The 18,346-nt window shown below is 42.5% G+C and overlaps 2 protein-coding genes across 2 annotated transcripts; both read left to right on the forward strand.

Annotated features, from left to right (window-relative positions):
• The first annotated feature begins 949 nt into the window (after positions 1–949).
• LOC132126916 (trace amine-associated receptor 13c-like) lies at positions 950–2,103 on the forward strand. The gene has a single exon (XM_059538515.1). The coding sequence runs from the start codon at positions 1,066–1,068 to the stop codon at positions 2,068–2,070; it is 1,005 nt and encodes a 334-aa protein (XP_059394498.1). The 5' UTR covers positions 950–1,065; the 3' UTR covers positions 2,071–2,103.
• Positions 2,104–12,059: 9,956 nt separating this feature from the next.
• LOC132127023 (trace amine-associated receptor 13c-like) lies at positions 12,060–13,137 on the forward strand. Its single transcript, XM_059538639.1, has one exon. It carries the CDS (start codon positions 12,139–12,141, stop codon positions 13,135–13,137), a length of 999 nt encoding a protein of 332 aa, XP_059394622.1. The 5' UTR covers positions 12,060–12,138.
• Positions 13,138–18,346: the final 5,209 nt, after the last annotated feature.

Consider the following 18,346-nt stretch of genomic DNA (forward strand, 5'->3'; position numbering starts at 1 on the left):
CGACTCCGCCCTCGCCACGCCCCCAGCTATGACTAGATGCCGACTGTATCTATTGTGTTCATTGAATATAACATGCATTGGCTGTACTGTGGGGTATGGGGGGCTGTGTTACTCCAGGGCCCCGCAAAGTCTTAACGTGGCATTGGATAGCCTATAGATAGAAAACGGTGTTCTTAATTGTTCAATTTGCTTCTTCGAAGGGTGAAGATGAGTGTATCTAAGGAGTGCATAGTAATCTCCAAAATACAGGAGTGGATAGAAGGATTGAATGTAGCGGAGACAGCGCGAGTTCTGAGCATTGTAGGAAGCCGAAGAATGTAAGCAATAACATGAATCTAAAGTTTGATCAGTCTCCGGATTTGGATAGCATGATAGTATGAGATTATGCTGAGGCTAAGTAGGTTAGTGGTTAGTGGAAGGAGTTTGGTGGTTTGGCATAGATTCTTCCTTCATAAACCTTTAGAGAATGAGATATATTTTTTTTTAATTTTACCAATTCCAAACTTAACCAGTCTTAATAACTACCATAAATATTGTTGTCATTTTTTAAGTGATATATAACTTATAAATGAGAAAGTTTAGAATGTATTATACTTAAATACTGTACTATATCCTGTTGAGCAGGGAAGAGGAGATGCATGTGTAAGCAGTGTTATTAACAAAACACACATGTAACTGGGACGAAAAACAATACCTGCACCTTGATGAGAAAATAACCTAATTAAATTTGTAAGGAGGAACATTCAGATCAAAACTAATATTACGTATTGATTTATTCACAAAAGCTGTCAGACTACTTTGTAACGTCATGTTAAAATTGACAAATTAGCTGTTTGTGGTTCCACAACTCTGTTTGACTTTACTTAGCTTTTGTTTTGTTTTTTGTTTTTGATTTTTTAACTACATGATAAATAGCCTAGACATGGACAGAGGTGATTTTTATTATAATATAATAACTCACAATCAGAGTGGGCGTTAGATGGGTTGGTCAGTGTGACCTAGACACTATAAATGAAAGCACAGTAAGGAGAGCAGAACAAACTCCTAACAGGAGGAGACTCACTCATGGCTAATGAGACAGACAATCATGAGACTCAGTACTGCTTTCCTGCCATCAACTCATCATGCATCAAGGGAAAACGCTCCAGTTTTGAACATAATATCATCTATATGTTTGTATTATTGCTGTCAGTCTGGACTGTGTTTCTGAACCTGCTGGTGATCATCTCCATCTCTCATTTCAAGAAGCTTCACACTCCAACAAACCTGATCATTCTTTCTCTGGCTGTGGCCGACATGCTTGTTGGACTTTTTGTGATACCCATAGAGGGAATCAAGCAAATTGAGACATGCTGGTACTTTGGAGACACTAATTGTGGATTGTATGTGATCATCGTTAGGTTGCTCCTTATTATGTCTCTTAGTAATTTGGTATTAATTGCTGTGGATCGCTATATGGCTGTGTGTCACCCTTTACTGTATCCACAGAAAATGACTACAACTAAAACTTTAATAAGCATTTGTCTCTGCTGGTTTTGCTGTTCAGTGTACATTGTTTGGTTTGTAATCAGTAACGGATATTTTAATATGTCTGACACAACACTCTGTTACGGCCAGTGTATTGTTTTTATTACACCTGCTTGGAGATTTATTGATTTAATAGTTTCTCTTTTATTTCCTTGTACTGTGATCATCACTGCATATTTGAGGATATTTTATGTTGTGCAAAGGCAAGTCAAAGTTATTAACTCTCAAATGAAGGGTTTAAAATGTGTAATAGATATTTCAGTTAGGAGGAAATCTGAGAGCAAAGCTGCTCTGACATTAGGAATCATTGTGACAGCTTATCTTCTTTGCTGGATTCCGTTCTTCATCTGTTCTCTAACAAAAACAGTCTCCTTCACTACGCTGACATTTCTAACATGGACCATCTATATAAACTCAGTTCTGAATCCTATTGTCTATGCTTTATTTTACCACTGGTTTAAAATATCTGTTAAAAACATTCTAACTCTTAGAATTTTTCAGCCAGCATCCTCTCTGATTGACATTTTGACTGATTGTCATTAATGGTTTACAGTGGGGATTTATTTGTTTTATTTTATGTTTTTACCTAGATACCCTCTGAGATCATTCCCCAAACCAAAAATTTCAGCTTTTGAAATGTATTCACATGCTCAGATATAGGAATTACAAATAAAATAATCATCGATATAATATAATTAATGTCTAAACCTTTTTCTTCCCTGAAATTTAAAAACAAATATGTGCACTCAAACTCCTACAAACTAAAACCGACCACAGCAGCATGACTACAACTACTACTCATATTCATTCACTGTCCCCTGTTGGTGGCATGATCTCTCCAACCCCATCCCCAACAGCCAAATCCCTGACTATATTCAAAAAGAGCTTAAAACTCATCTTTCCCATGAGCATTTAATGGCCCTCAAAAAATGTTGCGGAGGATGAGAACATCAGGCATAGACACTTTATTTTTCCACTATTGTATCATTATTATTATACATGAATATTCAGTCTGTCATTTTTCTGTCATGTGAAAACAACTAGCAAAGTATCCATTTACTTTTTTCTGAATATTTTAATTCCAATTTGTTTAAATTACAACACAACATAAGTTAAGACACAGCTGGACACATTGCGGTAATGAGAATTTAAGCAGAAAATGCAATAAAATTCAAAAAGAATAAATTTCTATGTTGAATTATTCTTTGTTTAAGGTAGAGAACAGTATTGTCTTTATTATGATGTTTTTATTTATTATTAATTTGCTTGTTTAATATTTAAAATAATGTCATGGCCTTTCAACAGTTTCGTGAAAAATTCACTTCCTAAAAATCAACTCTTCCTTACAGAAACTGGAAACCAGCCACAAGATTCAACAACATCAGCAACCAGATGTGGAATCTCAGATGAGACTATCGGGACCCTTGGCTGCTGGTCGTCTTGAGCCTACCACACCTACATCTGCAACAATTTTAAGTTCTCTGTCAAGCCCAAGCTTACCTCAGCTCTTCTCAACTTGGGGGGCATTTCGTCTGGCCTAAATATACAAACGAGTCTCTCTGGGCCATCAATTCCAGATGCCCAGATCAACCTGACAATCATATCCCCTTTACCTTTTCATCCTCTTTCAACTCATCCCTAACATTCTGGTCAATAAAATAATATGTTATACATATTTGGTTGTGATGTAATTCTGAAAATCGTTTTCTGTTTGTAAAGAGCAGGAGATTTGAGTGTCACAGTGTATATAAACATATTACAAACTGATGGAAGCCATCACAGAAGCATGCTATTTTAACTTTATTATACTTCTTTCCAGGGGTACTACATTAACATGAGAAGTGCTAGTAATACAAAGTTTTATAACTTTCAGCAGGATGCAGTTAACACACACAATATTTCTTTTTTTATATATATAAATCTAAACTTGATTTTAAATTAAGCAACACATGTGGCAGAACCTTCAAAATACCAACAAGGCAGATCTCTTCATATTGTTCTAGTTAAAAGTAAATTAATCTTGTCAGAATATGTACATGACAAATTGATCATTTATCATTACCGAAACGGGTAGTTTTCCACATTTAGAAAAATATTAGATTACAAATTTTCTACGAAAATATACCTCATTAATGTCTGATTATATACATTGAGTTAAAAAATTGGCTAAATCATCATGCTTCTCTGTTGTTAGCAAAACATGCTAAAACACCTCATCCTCCAACCTTCTACATTTTTACAATTTATATTTTTAATCACTGTATGATTATTTATCCATTTGATTTAAGGGGAGCGAAACATGAATACCTAATACATTATGCAGACATTTAGTCCTCACAAAGCAGGTAAAACTACAGGCAGTTGTTTCACTATATTAGTGAGATCACTCATAGGCGTCCACTGTTTTATGTCACGTTTATGATATTTACTATGTGTAAACCTGATCCCTAATCCTCAGAGAAGCCTGTGCACATCATTATATTTAATGGATAGTTCACCCAAAAATTTTAATGCTGTAATTAATTACTCGTCGTTCCAAACCCATAAGACCTTCATTCATCTTCAGAACACAAATTAAGATATTTTTGATGAAATCTGACAGCTCTCTGTCCCTCCCTCCCATAGACAGAAACACAACTGGAATGTTCCCCGGTCCAGAAATATAGCAAGGACATCAGTAAAATAGTCTGTGGCAAGGCGGGTTAGATTCCGCCCTGTGATTTGTGTTGAGTGACGGGGCTGACAGCCTATCGGCAGCCACCCCTGGCTTATTTAAGGCGGAGTTCAGGTTACCCGGTTATACGTCATCGTCACAGACTTTGTTGTTGTGCGCGTGCAGTTCCGTGGGAGCCAGGTTACTGTCCGAATTAATGCGACGTTGCTTGTGGGTGCAGGCTGTCCCTATCCGAGTGCGGCTAATGTGCTTGGACGGATGTAACATCTCTGTACGCTGGCGGGTTGCCTGTTGTGAACGAGACTGCGTGTGAGTAACTTAATCCTCTGTGGGTCTAGCGATCTACTACGGGGTAGGTAAATCTAACCACTTGAATTACCTGAGGTGGGTGTTTTTCTTAAATTCATTCATTAATCGTTCTCTCTTTTTAGTGCAGTAAACCACTTGTGAGCGGTTCATCATTGTGGACTGGAGGCAAAATGCTCCATTGATAACGTCGCTAAGACGGCACTGTTGTTTTCTGCTGCCATTTAATATCACTGTGATCATCGGGATTCATTATTTGTTTTCGTTTGCTCACATTGCATCTGCATATGGTTATAAAAGCTGGTTGTACTAGTGTGTGGCTACTGGCTAGCTTCCGCGCCGTCCGTCCATGCATGACGTAGCTGCATGTGACGGTATAATTTAGCCTCACTTAATATATAACCACCAGCCTTTGGGTTATCCTTGAGCCCTTTTGCTCTGTGTGTTCCTCGAAGATTGTGAAGTGAGCAACATTTCTTTGTCTTGTAAGCCTGGTTTTTGATTTCTGTGATTTAATGTCTAATTGTGTTTTGTGTGGTTCATTTCATTTTTGTTCATAGCCTTTGGCTGTTGTAACATGGCCACATTGTGAACTTTCTAGGTCACTACCAGCCAGGCTAACTACGGTGCTCAGTAATTTGCAGACTGTTGATTTCTTTGTTGAATTTGTTTTATTATAACTTCATAAGTTTGCAGCCAACTGTGAAGGTGTATTATATTGTTTTTGTTTCTTTCTGGAGCTGAAGGCCCGCCCTTTGCAGAGGAGCTAGCTGTCTGTCCTCTTTTGGTGGTGGTTCCTTCACAGAGTGTTTTGCCGTGGGCGCGTGTGTCTTTCACCTAGTGAGTGTGAGTGTTGTGTGGAGTGGAATTTGATGAGTGGGGTGACCTTAGGACACTCACTGCCCAGCTAGCTCCCTGCTGGCAAGCCTCAGCCCAAAAGTGTTTTTGTTTTGTTGTTTTTGTTTTTCTTTGTTTTTGGCCTGGTGCACACTTAACAGTGCAAAACTTGTCTACCTCAAAGTTTTTATATATTAAATTATTGTTGAGAAAATAAAAGAGTATTTTTGTATTTTGATCCACGTCTCTTGTCCTCTGTGGTCACGAACCAGCGTGTCTTGTATAAATTTCTCTGTTTAGTGAAACGGGGTGGCGTAGTCTGCTTTTCAATTAGTTATACTTTTCCTCAAGTGTAACTGTAATTTACCCGATCCATCACCTCGCCACATTTTGGCGTAGTCGGCAGGGTTTCCACTTTGAGACAGAGACGTGGGTTAATTGTACAATTGTTTGTTGTTGTGTTTTTTTTTGTTTGTCTTTTCTTTTTTTCTTTTTGTATTTTAGGATTGACATTTCCTTGGAGTGGCAACAGTGCACGTCTTGTGTATAAATTCTAGCCCTTATTGTGGGCTTATTCTTCTTTCATTGGTAAGTGATTTTGTAGTTAAAATATGGAAGAGGAGTTACAACAATTGAGGGAAATGATTAATCAGCTTAAAGCAGACAACGAGAGGTTGCGTCAGGAGCGTGTTCCTGTGCCTCCAGGTCCTGTTGATGCACCGCTTTTACCTGGGCCTTCTGTTCCTTTGCAACACAGTAATGTTGATGCCACCGGACCGATTTGTTTTTGTACCACGAGACAGAAAGTGTCCAAAATTTAATGGCAGGGTGGGCATTGGCATTGAAGAGTGGGTTGAGGAGGCCCAGGCTTGTATGCGCGTTCGTCACCTTTCTGAAACCGATAAGGCGTTTTATTTGTTTGACCACTTAGAAGGGGAGGCCAGGGAAGAGATTAAGTACCGCCCAGAAGTGGAGCGTAAGGACCCAGGGAGGATTATTTCAGCTTTGCGAGAATTGTATGGTTGCTCACAGTCATATGTTTCATTGCAGGAGGCTTTCTTTTCGAGAAAGCAACAGGAAGGGGAGAGCTTGTTGGAGTTCTCCCTTGTCCTGATGGGTCTCCTTGAGCAAGTGAAGCAACAGTCTCCTCACGGTATGCCAAATTCGCATGTTTTACTGCGAGACCAATTTGTCGAACATGTTTTTGATAGCGCCCTCCGTCGCGAATTAAAACAGTTGATTCGTCAGCAACCTGCGTTAACTTTGTTGGAGATTCGTAGCGAAGCCCTTAGATGGGAGAGGGAGGGTATGCCAGGAAGCACAAGGGCCCGAAGTCACTCTGTTCCCTCTGCTCATGGGATCCAATATGGGGTGCAAGGGAATCCTTTTGTTGGCATCCGTAGTTCACCGGGGAGTTCGGAGATGGCTGAGTTGAGGGATATGCTTAAAAGCCAACAGGAGCAGTTAACTAAACTTACACAAAGTTTTGCCCGGTTGCAGAACCCCCAGTCACGGAGTCAACCTCCCCGGCAGGGACCGGTAATATGTAGAAGGTGTCAAAAACCTGGTCATTATGCTCGGGATTGCGACGGGGAACGTGCTCCTTCTCGCGCTCAATTTCCCTCATGCTCAGTCGCGTCAGTAGCTGGAAGAGGACAGCCTGGCCCATTTGCAACGTCGGAAAACTAGTTCCCACCGTGATTCAGGGCCATAACACGGATGGGGAATTAACTGGCTCAAAACTTTCAAATATGTCGCATTTAATGTCATCTTGCCCGCACCTTGACGCATTGATTGGCGGAGTTCAAGTGTCCTGTCTGGTGGATACTGGCTCCATGGTAACCACGATCACTGAGAGCTGTTTTCAGAAACATTTTGAGCCATGGGGTCAGGATCGACTTAAATCGTGCCAGTGGTTGCAGCTTCGAGCTGCTTATGGTCTTTCAATTCCCTATATTGGTTATGTGGAATTGGACATAGAATTGTGCGGCCAGTTGATTTCGGGATGTGGCGTGCTTGTTGTACGGGACCCTCCTGGTGGCTTGTGCACTCGGGTCCCAGGTGTTCTGGGAATGAATGTGCTTAGCCGATGCTACCGGGAGTGTTTTGGACAACATGGCCCGGCCCTTTTCGAATTGCCTTTGACCATCGAGGTTCCAAATTCTGTTCTGCAGGCGCTGCAACATTGTCATCTAGTTGATAACCAGCCCCCTGAGGTAAGTTCAGGAAGGGTCAGAGTGCGAGGGAGGAGACCATGGCGCATCCCAGGCGGCATGATGAAGTTTGTGGCAGCTACTTGTTCCGAGCAATATGCCAACAACACTGTTCTTTTTGAGCCTCCAGAGTCTGGGTTACCAGCTGGTTTGTTGGCTTCTCCTGCATTAGTGCAAGTTACGCGAGGTACTGTTTATTTACCCGTGGTAAATGTGGGAACCATCGACGTGTTGCTCTATGCTAACACTGTCCTTGGTACATTAAATAACGTTTGTGTGGTTAGCTTGCCATCAGGAATTAGTGAGGTCAGGTCTGTAGAGGCAATGGTGGGTTCTATAGCCCCTGAAGCGAGCCCTCGTGTTCAGGAAAAAAATGAAGCACTTGATCTGTCTGTTTTATCGGAAGTAGAACAGGGTCAGGTAAGGGATCTGCTTTACAGATTTCGGTCTGTGTATACAATTGCGCCGGTGGATGACTTGAGTAGTGTAAAACGGGTCCACCGCTCCCTGTTGAAGACCCGTGTACGAAGGGACTCTCCTGTTGAAGTTTCTACAGGCGGCCCTTTGGTGATTGAGGCACCACCATCGGAGGGATCTCCATCGGAGGAGGTTGATCTGTGGGTTTTGGTACCTGAAACCCCACAGGCTGTTAGTGGGCCGGCTCCTCGATGTTTAACCGAGAGCGTTAGCCCTACGGCTTTACTGACCCCTAGACAGCTTGGTGCGGTCGCTCCAGAACCCGCCTGGGTAATGGAACCCTTGCCTGTGGATCAACCTGGTAATGGTGAGGTAACCTTGCGACGGACGGGGCGAGCTAATGCTGGTCATCATTCGAATCGACACCACCTCCCTCGGGCACCGGAAGTTGTGAGGGATGACCCCTCTAGGGTGGCCGCTGTGTCTAATACGGTCTCTGCCCTCTTTAGGCCCTGGCACTAGGAGTCGCTTAGTGGTAGTGTGACTAGGTCCATCGTCGGGGCGACGATGCAAAAGCTGGGGGTAGATTGTGGCAAGGCGGGTTAGATTCCGCCCTGTGATTTGTGTTGAGTGACGGGGCTGACAGCCTATCGGCAGCCACCCCTGGCTTATTTAAGGCGGAGTTCAGGTTACCCGGTTATACGTCATCGTCACAGACTTTGTTGTTGTGCGCGTGCAGTTCCGTGGGAGCCAGGTTACTGTCCGAATTAATGCGACGTTGCTTGTGGGTGCAGGCTGTCCCTATCCGAGTGCGGCTAATGTGCTTGAACGGATGTAACATCTCTGTACGCTGGCGGGTTGCCTGTTGTGAACGAGACTGCGTGTGAGTAACTTAATCCTCTGTGGGTCTAGCGATCTACTACGGGGTAGGTAAATCTAACCACTTGAATTACCTGAGGTGGGGGTTTTTCTTAAATTCATTCATTAATCGTTCTCTCTTTTTAGTGCAGTAAACCACTTGTGAGCGGTTCATCATTGTGGACTGGAGGCAAAATGCTCCATTGATAACGTCGCTAAGACGGCACTGTTGTTTTCTGCTGCCATTTAATATCACTGTGATCATCGTGATTCATTATTTGTTTTCGTTAGCTCACATTGCATCTGCATATGGTTATAAAAGCTGGTTGTACTAGTGTGTGGCTACTGGCTAGCTTCCGAGCCGTCCGTCCATGCATGACGTAGCTGCATGTGATGGTATAATTTAGCCTCACTTAATATATAACCACCAGCCTTTGGGTTATCCTTGAGCCCTTTTGCTCCGTGTGTTCCTCGAAGATTGTGAAGTGAGCAACATTTCTTTGTCTTGTAAGCCTGGTTTTTGATTTCTGTGATTTAATGTCAAATTGTGTTTTGTGTGGTTCATTTCATTTTTGTTCATAGCCTTTGGCTGTTGTAACATGGCCACATTGTGAACTTTCTAGGTCACTACCAGCCAGGCTAACTACGGTGCTCAGTAATTTGCAGACTGTTGATTTCTTTGTTGAATTTGTTTTATTATAACTTCATAAGTTTGCAGCCAACTGTGAAGGTGTATTATATTGTGTTTTTGTTTCTTTCAGGAGCTGAAGGCCCGCCCTTTGCAGAGGAGCTAGCTGTCTGTCCTCTTTTGGTGGTGGTTCCTTCACAGAGTGTTTTGCCGTGGGCGCGTGTGTCTTTCACCTAGTGAGTGTGAGTGTTGTGTGGAGGGGAATTTGATGAGTGGGGTGACCTTAGGACACTTACTGCCCAGCTAGCTCCCTGCTGGCAAGCCTCAGCCCAAAAGTGTTTTTGTTTTGTTATTTTTGTTTTTCTTTGTTTTTGGCCTGGTGCACACTTAACAGTGCAAAACTTGTCTACCTCAAAGTTTTTATATATTAAATTATTGTTGAGAAAATAAAAGAGTATTTTTGTATTTTGATCCACGTCTCTTGTCCTCTGTGGTCACGAACCAGCGTGTCTTGTATACATTTCTCCGTTTAGTGAAACGGGGTGGCGTAGTCTGCTTTTCAATTAGTTATACTTTTCCTCAAGTGTAACTGTAATTTACCCGGTCCATCACCTCGCCACACATGTGACATCTTAACCACTGATTACGTTTTAAGGTACTTTCCAAAATGGCAGAAAACGGTAACTCAAGGAAAGGAATTGTTGAATAAATTATGTTATTGTCACTTGGATAAAAAAAATATCAAAAATATCTTAATTCAACCCGATTTCATGAAAGTGCACATAAAAAGTACGGCAAATAAAAAGGAAAACTTGTATTATTGATATGCAAAAATGGACTTTGGTGTGTATATGCTACGCGATGGGTAGGATTAGGGTTGTGGGGTAGATGCGTATCAAATTGTACACGAAAACTGCGTATCTTATGCATACCAACAAATTTCGTATCTTATGTGAAAACTGCACGTTAAATGCATGCCAAACATGCGCATAGCATATACAGGCCAAAGTCAATTTTTGCTTATCAATACCACAAGATTTCATTTTTATTTGGTGTAATATTTATATGAATTTTCTTGAGACCAAGCTTCTTAATTTTGTTTCTGAAGATGACTGAAGGTTTTATGGGTTTGGAACAACATGAAGGTGAATTATTCATGACAGAATTTTCATTTTTGGGTGAACTAACCCTTTAGATATACATTTCAAACAAATATTTTTAAAAATAAGGACATAAAATGTTCTCACACGTCAGTTGTCAAAATATTTCTCTATTAGTAAGGACATTGTGCCCTAAAAGCCAGTTTCAGAATAAGAATAATAACTTATTGATAACTATAACAATATTAGTGTCCACACACCAGCAGACAATTATGTTCATTGTAAGCATGCTCCGCAGTTGCTGTTTTAAATGACTGTGCTCTTTAAATTCAGGTGGATTCTGATTGGCTATCAATGGTTTTATTTTTCATGAGCTGGGAAAAAATCATTCTGAAAGTGATACCATTGATATTGTTTCTCTTTGCCATTATCATTGTGATGTGGACTTTTAAAACTTATTAGTTATTGATATAATTATTATTTTTTGCCTGTACACCTGTAAAAAAGTGACACAATTTAAAATAATAATACAAATAATAATAAACAGTTCCCAAGGTGGAGTGTAGCCGGGGACCAGGGCAGAGCCAGCAGAGCAGGAAGCCAGGGTGGAGCAGGTGGAACCGGAGCCCATCCTGGGTTTAAATGGGGATTTGGAGCCCTTCCTGGGCTTAACTGGGGGAACAGGGAGGAGGAGTGATGGGTCATGCGCAAAAGATGTGGCTCTGAGAGCTGATGCTTTGTAGTAAATCAGAAGAGCCGGCTCGCAGTTTTTTTTCCCTTTGGCTGCTTACCTCAAGGCAGAACTTTGTTTGGATTGGTCAGGAATCGCATCGCGGCCAATCAGATGTGAGTATATGGGATCATAACATTATGTAAAAACAGAGAGGGGATGAAATGAAGCGGCACTCCACTGCAAGTTAACGAGTCGTAACAATGTTAAAGGAGGGGAGACAACATCGTTTCCTTCAGAGAGAATCTTCTCAAAAACGGGCAGATTATCACAGAAAGAAGAAATAGGATCAGTCCATCAAAGCTGAGACATCTGATTTTTTTTTGAATGCCAATCTTCACTGAGGACATTAATACTGTTTGCTTGAGTTTGGTTCTAGTTCTGTGGATTTATTTGCGGTTTTGTTGTAAATTTGTGCAATAAAATGTTTAATTAAAATATTAAACAAAAGAATGGTTTTGTAACAAAATAAATGCACAAAATTAGGCAATTATAAGGATTCTCATAAAAACACTGCACATTAAAGGGTTTTCAACACACAAACCATTAATTTTTGCAAAGTTATGGTAAAACAAAGCCCTCCAAAAAATGCTAAAACTTCTTATCACTACATGGTCAAGGGCACCTAAGTCGTGGTACTGCCGGCCCGAGACTCAAACCCACAACCTTAGGGTTAAGGGGTCAAACTGTCTAACCACTAGGCCACAACTTCCCAATAATTATAATTATAATATAATTATTCAGCATCAGAGTGGGCGTTAGATGGGTTGGTCAGTGGGATCTAGACACTATAAATGAAAGCACAGTAAGGAGAGCAGAACGAACTCCTAACAGAAGGAGACTCACTCATGGCTAATGAGACAGAGAATCATGAGACTCAGTACTGCTTTCCTGCAATCAACTCATCATGCATCAAGGGAAAACGCTCCAGTTTTGAACATAATATCATCTATATGTTTGTATTATTGCTGTCAGTCTGGACTGTGTTTCTGAACCTGCTGGTGATCATCTCCATCTCTCACTTCAAGAAGCTTCACACTCCAACCAACCTGATCATTCTCTCTCTGGCTGTGGATGACATGCTTGTTGGACTTTTTGTGATACCCATAGAGGGAATCAAGCAAATTGAGACATGCTGGTACTTCGGAGACACTTACTGTGGACTGTATGTGATCATCGCTAGGTTGCTCCTTGTTATATCTGTTAGTAATTTGGTATTAATTGCTGTGGATCGCTATATGGCTGTGTGTCACCCTTTACTGTACCCACAGAAAATCACTACAACTAAAACCTTAATAAGCATTTGTCTCTGCTGGTTTTGCTGTTCAGTGTACGTTATTTGGTTTGTAATCAGTAACGGATATTTTAATATGTCAGACACAGCATTGTGTTATGGCCAGTGTATTGTTTTGATGACACAGGCTTGGAGATTCATTGATTTAATAGTTTCTCTTTTATTTCCTTGTACTGTGATCATCACTGCATATTTGAGGATATTTTATGTTGTGCAAAGGCAAGTCAAAGTTATTAACTCTCAAATGAAGGGTTTAAAATATTTAATAGACATTTCACTGAGGAGGAAATCTGAGAGCAAAGCTGCTCTGACATTAGGAATCATTGTGACAGCTTATCTTCTTTGCTGGATTCCTTTCTTCATCTGTTCTCTATCAAAAACAGTCTCCTTCACTACACTGACATTTCTAACATGGACCATCTATATAAACTCAGGTCTGAATCCGATTGTCTATGCTTTATTTTACCACTGGTTTAAAATATCTGTTAAAAACATTCTAACTCTTAGAATTTTTCGGCCAGCATCCTCTCTGATGGACATTTTGACTTATTGACATTAATGATTTACAGTGGGGATTTATTTGTTTTATTTTATGTTAAATTTCAGCTTTTGAAATGTATTCACATGCTCAGATATAGGAATTACAAATAAAATAATCATCAATATAATATAATTAATGTCTAATAAACCTTTTTCTTTACTGAAATTCTTCCCATTAAAAAAATATGTGCACTCAAACTCCTACAAACTAAAACTGAACACAGCAGCACAACTACTACTACTACTCATACTACTACTACGACTCTTATTCATTCACTGTCCCCTGCTGGTGGCATGATCTCTCCAACCCCATCCCCAAAGGCCAAATTCTTGTTCAAAAAGACTCAAAACTTAAAACTCATCTTTCCCGTGAGCATTTAACTGCATCCTGCTGAAAGTTATAAAACTATGTATTACTAGCACTTCTCATGTTAATGTAGTACCCCTGGAAAGAAGAAGAATAAAGTTAAAGAAGCATGCTCCTGTGATGGCTTCCATCAGTTTGTACAGTGTTTATATACTGTGACACTAAAATCTCCTGCTCTTTACAAACAGAAAACGATTTTCAGAATCACATCACAACCAAATATGTATAAAATATTAGTTTATTGACCAGAATGTTAGGGATGAGTTGGAAGACGATGAAAAGGTAAAGGGGATATGATGGTCAGGTTGATCTGGGCATCTGGAATTGATGGCCCAGAGAGACTCGTTTGTATATTTAGGCCAGACGAAATGCCCCCCAAGTTGAGAAGAGCTGAGGTAAGCTTGGGCTTGACGGAGAACTTAAAATTGTTGCGGATTTAGGAGTGGTAGGCTCAAGACGACCAGCAACCAAGGGTCCCGATAGTCTCATCTGAGATTCCACATCTGGTTGCTGATGTTGTTGAATCTTGTGGCTGGTTTCCAGTTTCTGTAAGGAAGAGTTGATTTTTAGGAAATGAATTTCTCAGAAACTTTTGAAATGCCATGACATTAATTATTTTAAATATTAAACGTGCAATTTAGTAATAAATAAAACCAGAATAACAATACAAATAATAATAATAATAAACAGGTCCCAACATTGATAATAAATTGTCATATTAGAATAATTTTTTCTTTAACAAACTTTTTTTTCTGATGCTAAACTTTTGAATGGCAGTGTATTTAAATATGAAGAAATACAGCAGTTTTAAATTCTAATTCAGAAAGAATTATAATAGAATGATTAGGGTTAAATTAAAGGAGAATATATTTATGGAAAAAATATATATATTGTGAACCACCAAAAAAAAAAAAAAAAAATCCACTTGTGTTATCATAGACTACATTCCCACTGTCAATATTACATAATTGTTTGATTATTACATAAAATATTAAATAAAATAAGAAACATTATTTTGTAATAATGTATTGTGAATAATCTTTAAATAATAAAACTAAAATTACAATACTATTCATACTATTTCAAGAAGAATACTATTTCAATGTATTCTTCGTTTTCTAACATTACACTATTAAGCATTTATTTTTGTGCAAAACCACAAGGTACCCTTAAAGCTGCTTGTGGCAGGGGGGGCGTGGTTTAGCGAAGTCTGCAGCGGGAGAGAGAATCAGGAGACGAGCGGTAAGTGAGTGGTTTGGGCGAAAATTATCATCACCTGTTTCTGGTTCTAGTAATTGGCGTGGAGAGAGTATAAAACGCCAGGAGAGTCGGAAGCAAGCGAGAGAGAGACGGACTGCGGACGCGAAGCCGGAAGCGAAACCGGAAACAGTAAATCGGAAGTGCTGGAACAACGTGCCAGAATAAGAGTCACCATTTGGTGTTTGCAAAGTTTAATTTATTTTCAGTTTAATAAATACATCAGCAGTCCTGCCGACCCCTTTGTCCTCTTCCTTGCCCACACGAACTTACTACACTGGTGCCGAAACCCGGGAAGGAAGTCGGACCGCCGCCGCCATGCAAAGCCCGTCCTCCACGCCACTTGCGGACGTTATTGCTTCCCTCGCGGTCCTGCACCGCGAACAACACCAGGCCCTGCTGGACCTGAGGACCGATCAGGAAAGACGATTCCAGGCCATCGTTCAGGCCCAGCAGGAGGACCGCGAGAGGTTCCGGAGCTAGATAGATCGGGAGGTTCGCGCCGAGGCCGCCGGGCCGCCCGCCGCCCCCTTCCATCTGCCACTGCACAAAATGGGGGCCCAGGACGATCCGGAGGCCTTCCTGGAATTGTTTGAGAAATCGGCGGAGGCCTGCGGGTGGCCCCGCGAGCAGTGGCCGGTGCGCCTCATTCCCCTGCTCTCCGGCGAGGCCCAGGTGGCGGCCCAACAACTTCCGGTGGCGAACCTCCTGGTCTTCAACGACCTGAAGAGGGCCATCATCCAGCGGGTCGGCCGGTCGCCAGAGAAACATCGCCAGCGCTTCCGGTCCCTGGACTTGGGCGAGGCCGGTCGGCCCTTCGCGATGGCCCAACAGCTCCGGGACTCCTGCCGCAAGTGGCTACTAGCTGAGGGAAGCGACGTGGAGCATGTCGTCGACCTGGTGGTGCTGGAGCAGTTCATCGCTCGGCTTCCCAAGAAGACGGCCGAGTGGGTCCAGTGCCACCGCCCCACGTCGCTGGACTCGGCCATCCATCTGGCGGAGGACCACATGGTGGCGTGCCCAGGGGTCGGCGCACCCCCAGCTACTATTATATTTGACTGACCTCACTAAAAAGGAGGTGCCGGATACAGTCCAGTGGACGGAGCCGTGTCAGCAGGCCTTTACTCAGGTCAAGGCTGCCCTGTGTGGCGGGCCGTTGTTACACTCTCCTGATTTTTCTCTCCCTTTTCTGTTGCAGACAGACGCGTCGAACAGGGGGCTGGGGGCAGTCCTGTCCCAGGAGATAGAGGGAGAGGAACGGCCGGTGCTGTACATTAGCCGGAAGCTCTCGAAGAGAGAGGCTAAGTACAGCACCATCGAAAAAGAGTGCCTTGCCATCAGATGGGCCGTCCTCACCCTCCGCTATTATCTCCTGCGACGGGAGTTCACCCTCTGTTCGGACCACGCTCCGCTGCAGTGGCTCCACCGCATGAAGGATACCAACGCGCGGATCACTCGTTGGTATCTAGCTCTTCAGACTTTTAAGTTCAAGGTGATCCACAGGCCGGGTGTTCAGATGGCGGTGGCCGACTTCCTCTCCAGAAATGGGCGGGGGGGGGCTGCAGGCCGGATGGCTCCCCGGCCTGAGTCGGGCGGTGGGGGTATGTGGCAGGGGGGGCGTGGTTTAGCGAAGTCTGCAGCGGGAGAGAGAATCAGGAGACGAGCGGTAAGTGAGTGGTTTGGGTGAAAATTATCATCACCTGTTTCTGGTTCTAGTAATTGGCGTGGAGAGCGTATAAAACGCCAGGAGAGTTGGAAGCAAGCGAGAGAGAGACGGATTGCGGACGCGAAGCCGGAAGCGAAACCGGAAAGCGTAAATCGGAAGTGATGGAACAACGTGCCAGAATAAGAGTCACCATTTGGTGTTTGCAAAGTTTAATTTATTTTCAGTTTAATAAATACGTCAGCAGTCCTGCCGACCCCTTTGTCCTCTTCCTTGCCCACACAAACTTACTACACTGCTTCTTTGCTCACAACAGGTTTATAAAAACTTAATATTATAAAAAATAATAATATGGAGATCACGTGACCCATCGACAGCGATGCCAGCATAGGTTTCGGCTCTGCTCACATAATCTTATTTTTTTCAATAATCCTTTAAAACATTTGCAATACATCGACATCTATCTCATCATGATTCCTTCCCCAAGCAAAGAAACAAGGAAAAGGGAAAATGAACAATCGCCTATAAAGAAAAAATTTAAGGATTCTGCCATCTCCAAGGAAGAACTCGATGCAGCTATTGCTAATGGCATAAAGCTAGCCCTCCAAGAACAACAACGTGGTCTAGATTTGGCCGTAACCTCCGCTGTCAGGGAAGCTGTGGACTCCATTCTGGTCCCAGCACTACGTGACTTGCGAATGGAAATCCAAAAAACTAATGACACCGTGAAGGAGATCAGGAGTGAACTTGAGACGGTAGCCAAATCTAACAAACGGACTCAAGACCGTGTGGAATCTGTTCAGGCGGCTGCACGAGAGGACAGGCGATCGGTTATCGAACTAAAGACACAGCTAGACCAGCTCAATACAAAGTTGACAGACCTGGAAGACAGGGGACGAAAAAATAATGTAAGGCTGGTTGGCTTACCAGAAACAGTGGAGGGTTCGGATGCAATCGGCTACTTGAAAGATAATCTTCCCAAGTGGATACCCTCATTGGTGGGCAGAAACATTGACATTGAACGGGCACATCGTGTGTATGATGGAGGAGAGGCTAAGTCCAACAAGCCGCGCACCCTCATCTTCAGATTACTGCGTTGGCAAGACAGATCGGCTATCCTTAATGGGGCACGTCAAGTTTATCCAGTAAAGTATGCTGCTAATGGCGTGCGCGCATCATCCACTCACCTGCTCATGCCCCTCGCTCATTCTTCGGCGCCGACAGCCGGTGGTCAGAACACCGGCACTATCCTGTTCTTCCCCGATTATAGTCCAGCGACAACAGCAAAGAGAAAGAGCTTCAGTTCTACCATGAAGAAGGCCAAGGGCATGGGCCTGGAGCCATTCCTCATTTATCCTGCGCGGATAAAGCTGCAGTATAAAGGCGAAAGGAAGATGTTCGACTCCCCTCAGGCCGCCGAAGATTTTATCAACTCTCTTCCGCGGAGGTCTTCCCTTACACACGTACAGCGAGACGGTGGTTCTACTGACGCAGCGTCACACCCGACCAAAGAAATCAACAACGGTGATTCTCCTCATGACAGAGAAGGCAATTTAGTGGACATGGCGGAATAATCTTAGATAACAAACTATGTAGCAATGATCAAACTCCGGGTCTTCGCTACAAGGTACGATCTAAGAACAAGTAATGTTAAGCAAAATTGGCCTTATTTACCCAGTTCGAGAGTTGACGAATGTATTCATTCTAGATGTTAGGATTGTGTGGGTTTATCTGATTCTATTGCCATGCGTTGGGGTGGATTGGTCACGTATCAGGCAATGTTTTTGTTCTTACAGACCTACGGATTTCTTCCTGTGCGGTCTGTGTTTGCTTTTGTATATAGTTTTTCCCACCCCCTTCCCTTTACAGACATATTCCTACTCCTTGATAGAACAACAGCTTTGGGGCATCCGTACGGTAATTGGCAGGATACGC

Source organism: Carassius carassius, chromosome 45 (genome assembly GCF_963082965.1).
Source record: "Carassius carassius chromosome 45, fCarCar2.1, whole genome shotgun sequence".
In the NCBI taxonomy this organism is placed as follows: domain Eukaryota; kingdom Metazoa; phylum Chordata; class Actinopteri; order Cypriniformes; family Cyprinidae; genus Carassius; species Carassius carassius.

Bases quoted from the DNA above. Each gene is read 5' to 3' on its own strand.
- LOC132127023 (XM_059538639.1), top strand. From the start codon at position 12,139: ATGGCTAATGAGACAGAGAATCATGAGACTCAGTACTGCTTTCCTGCA.
- LOC132126916 (XM_059538515.1), top strand. From the start codon at position 1,066: ATGGCTAATGAGACAGACAATCATGAGACTCAGTACTGCTTTCCTGCC.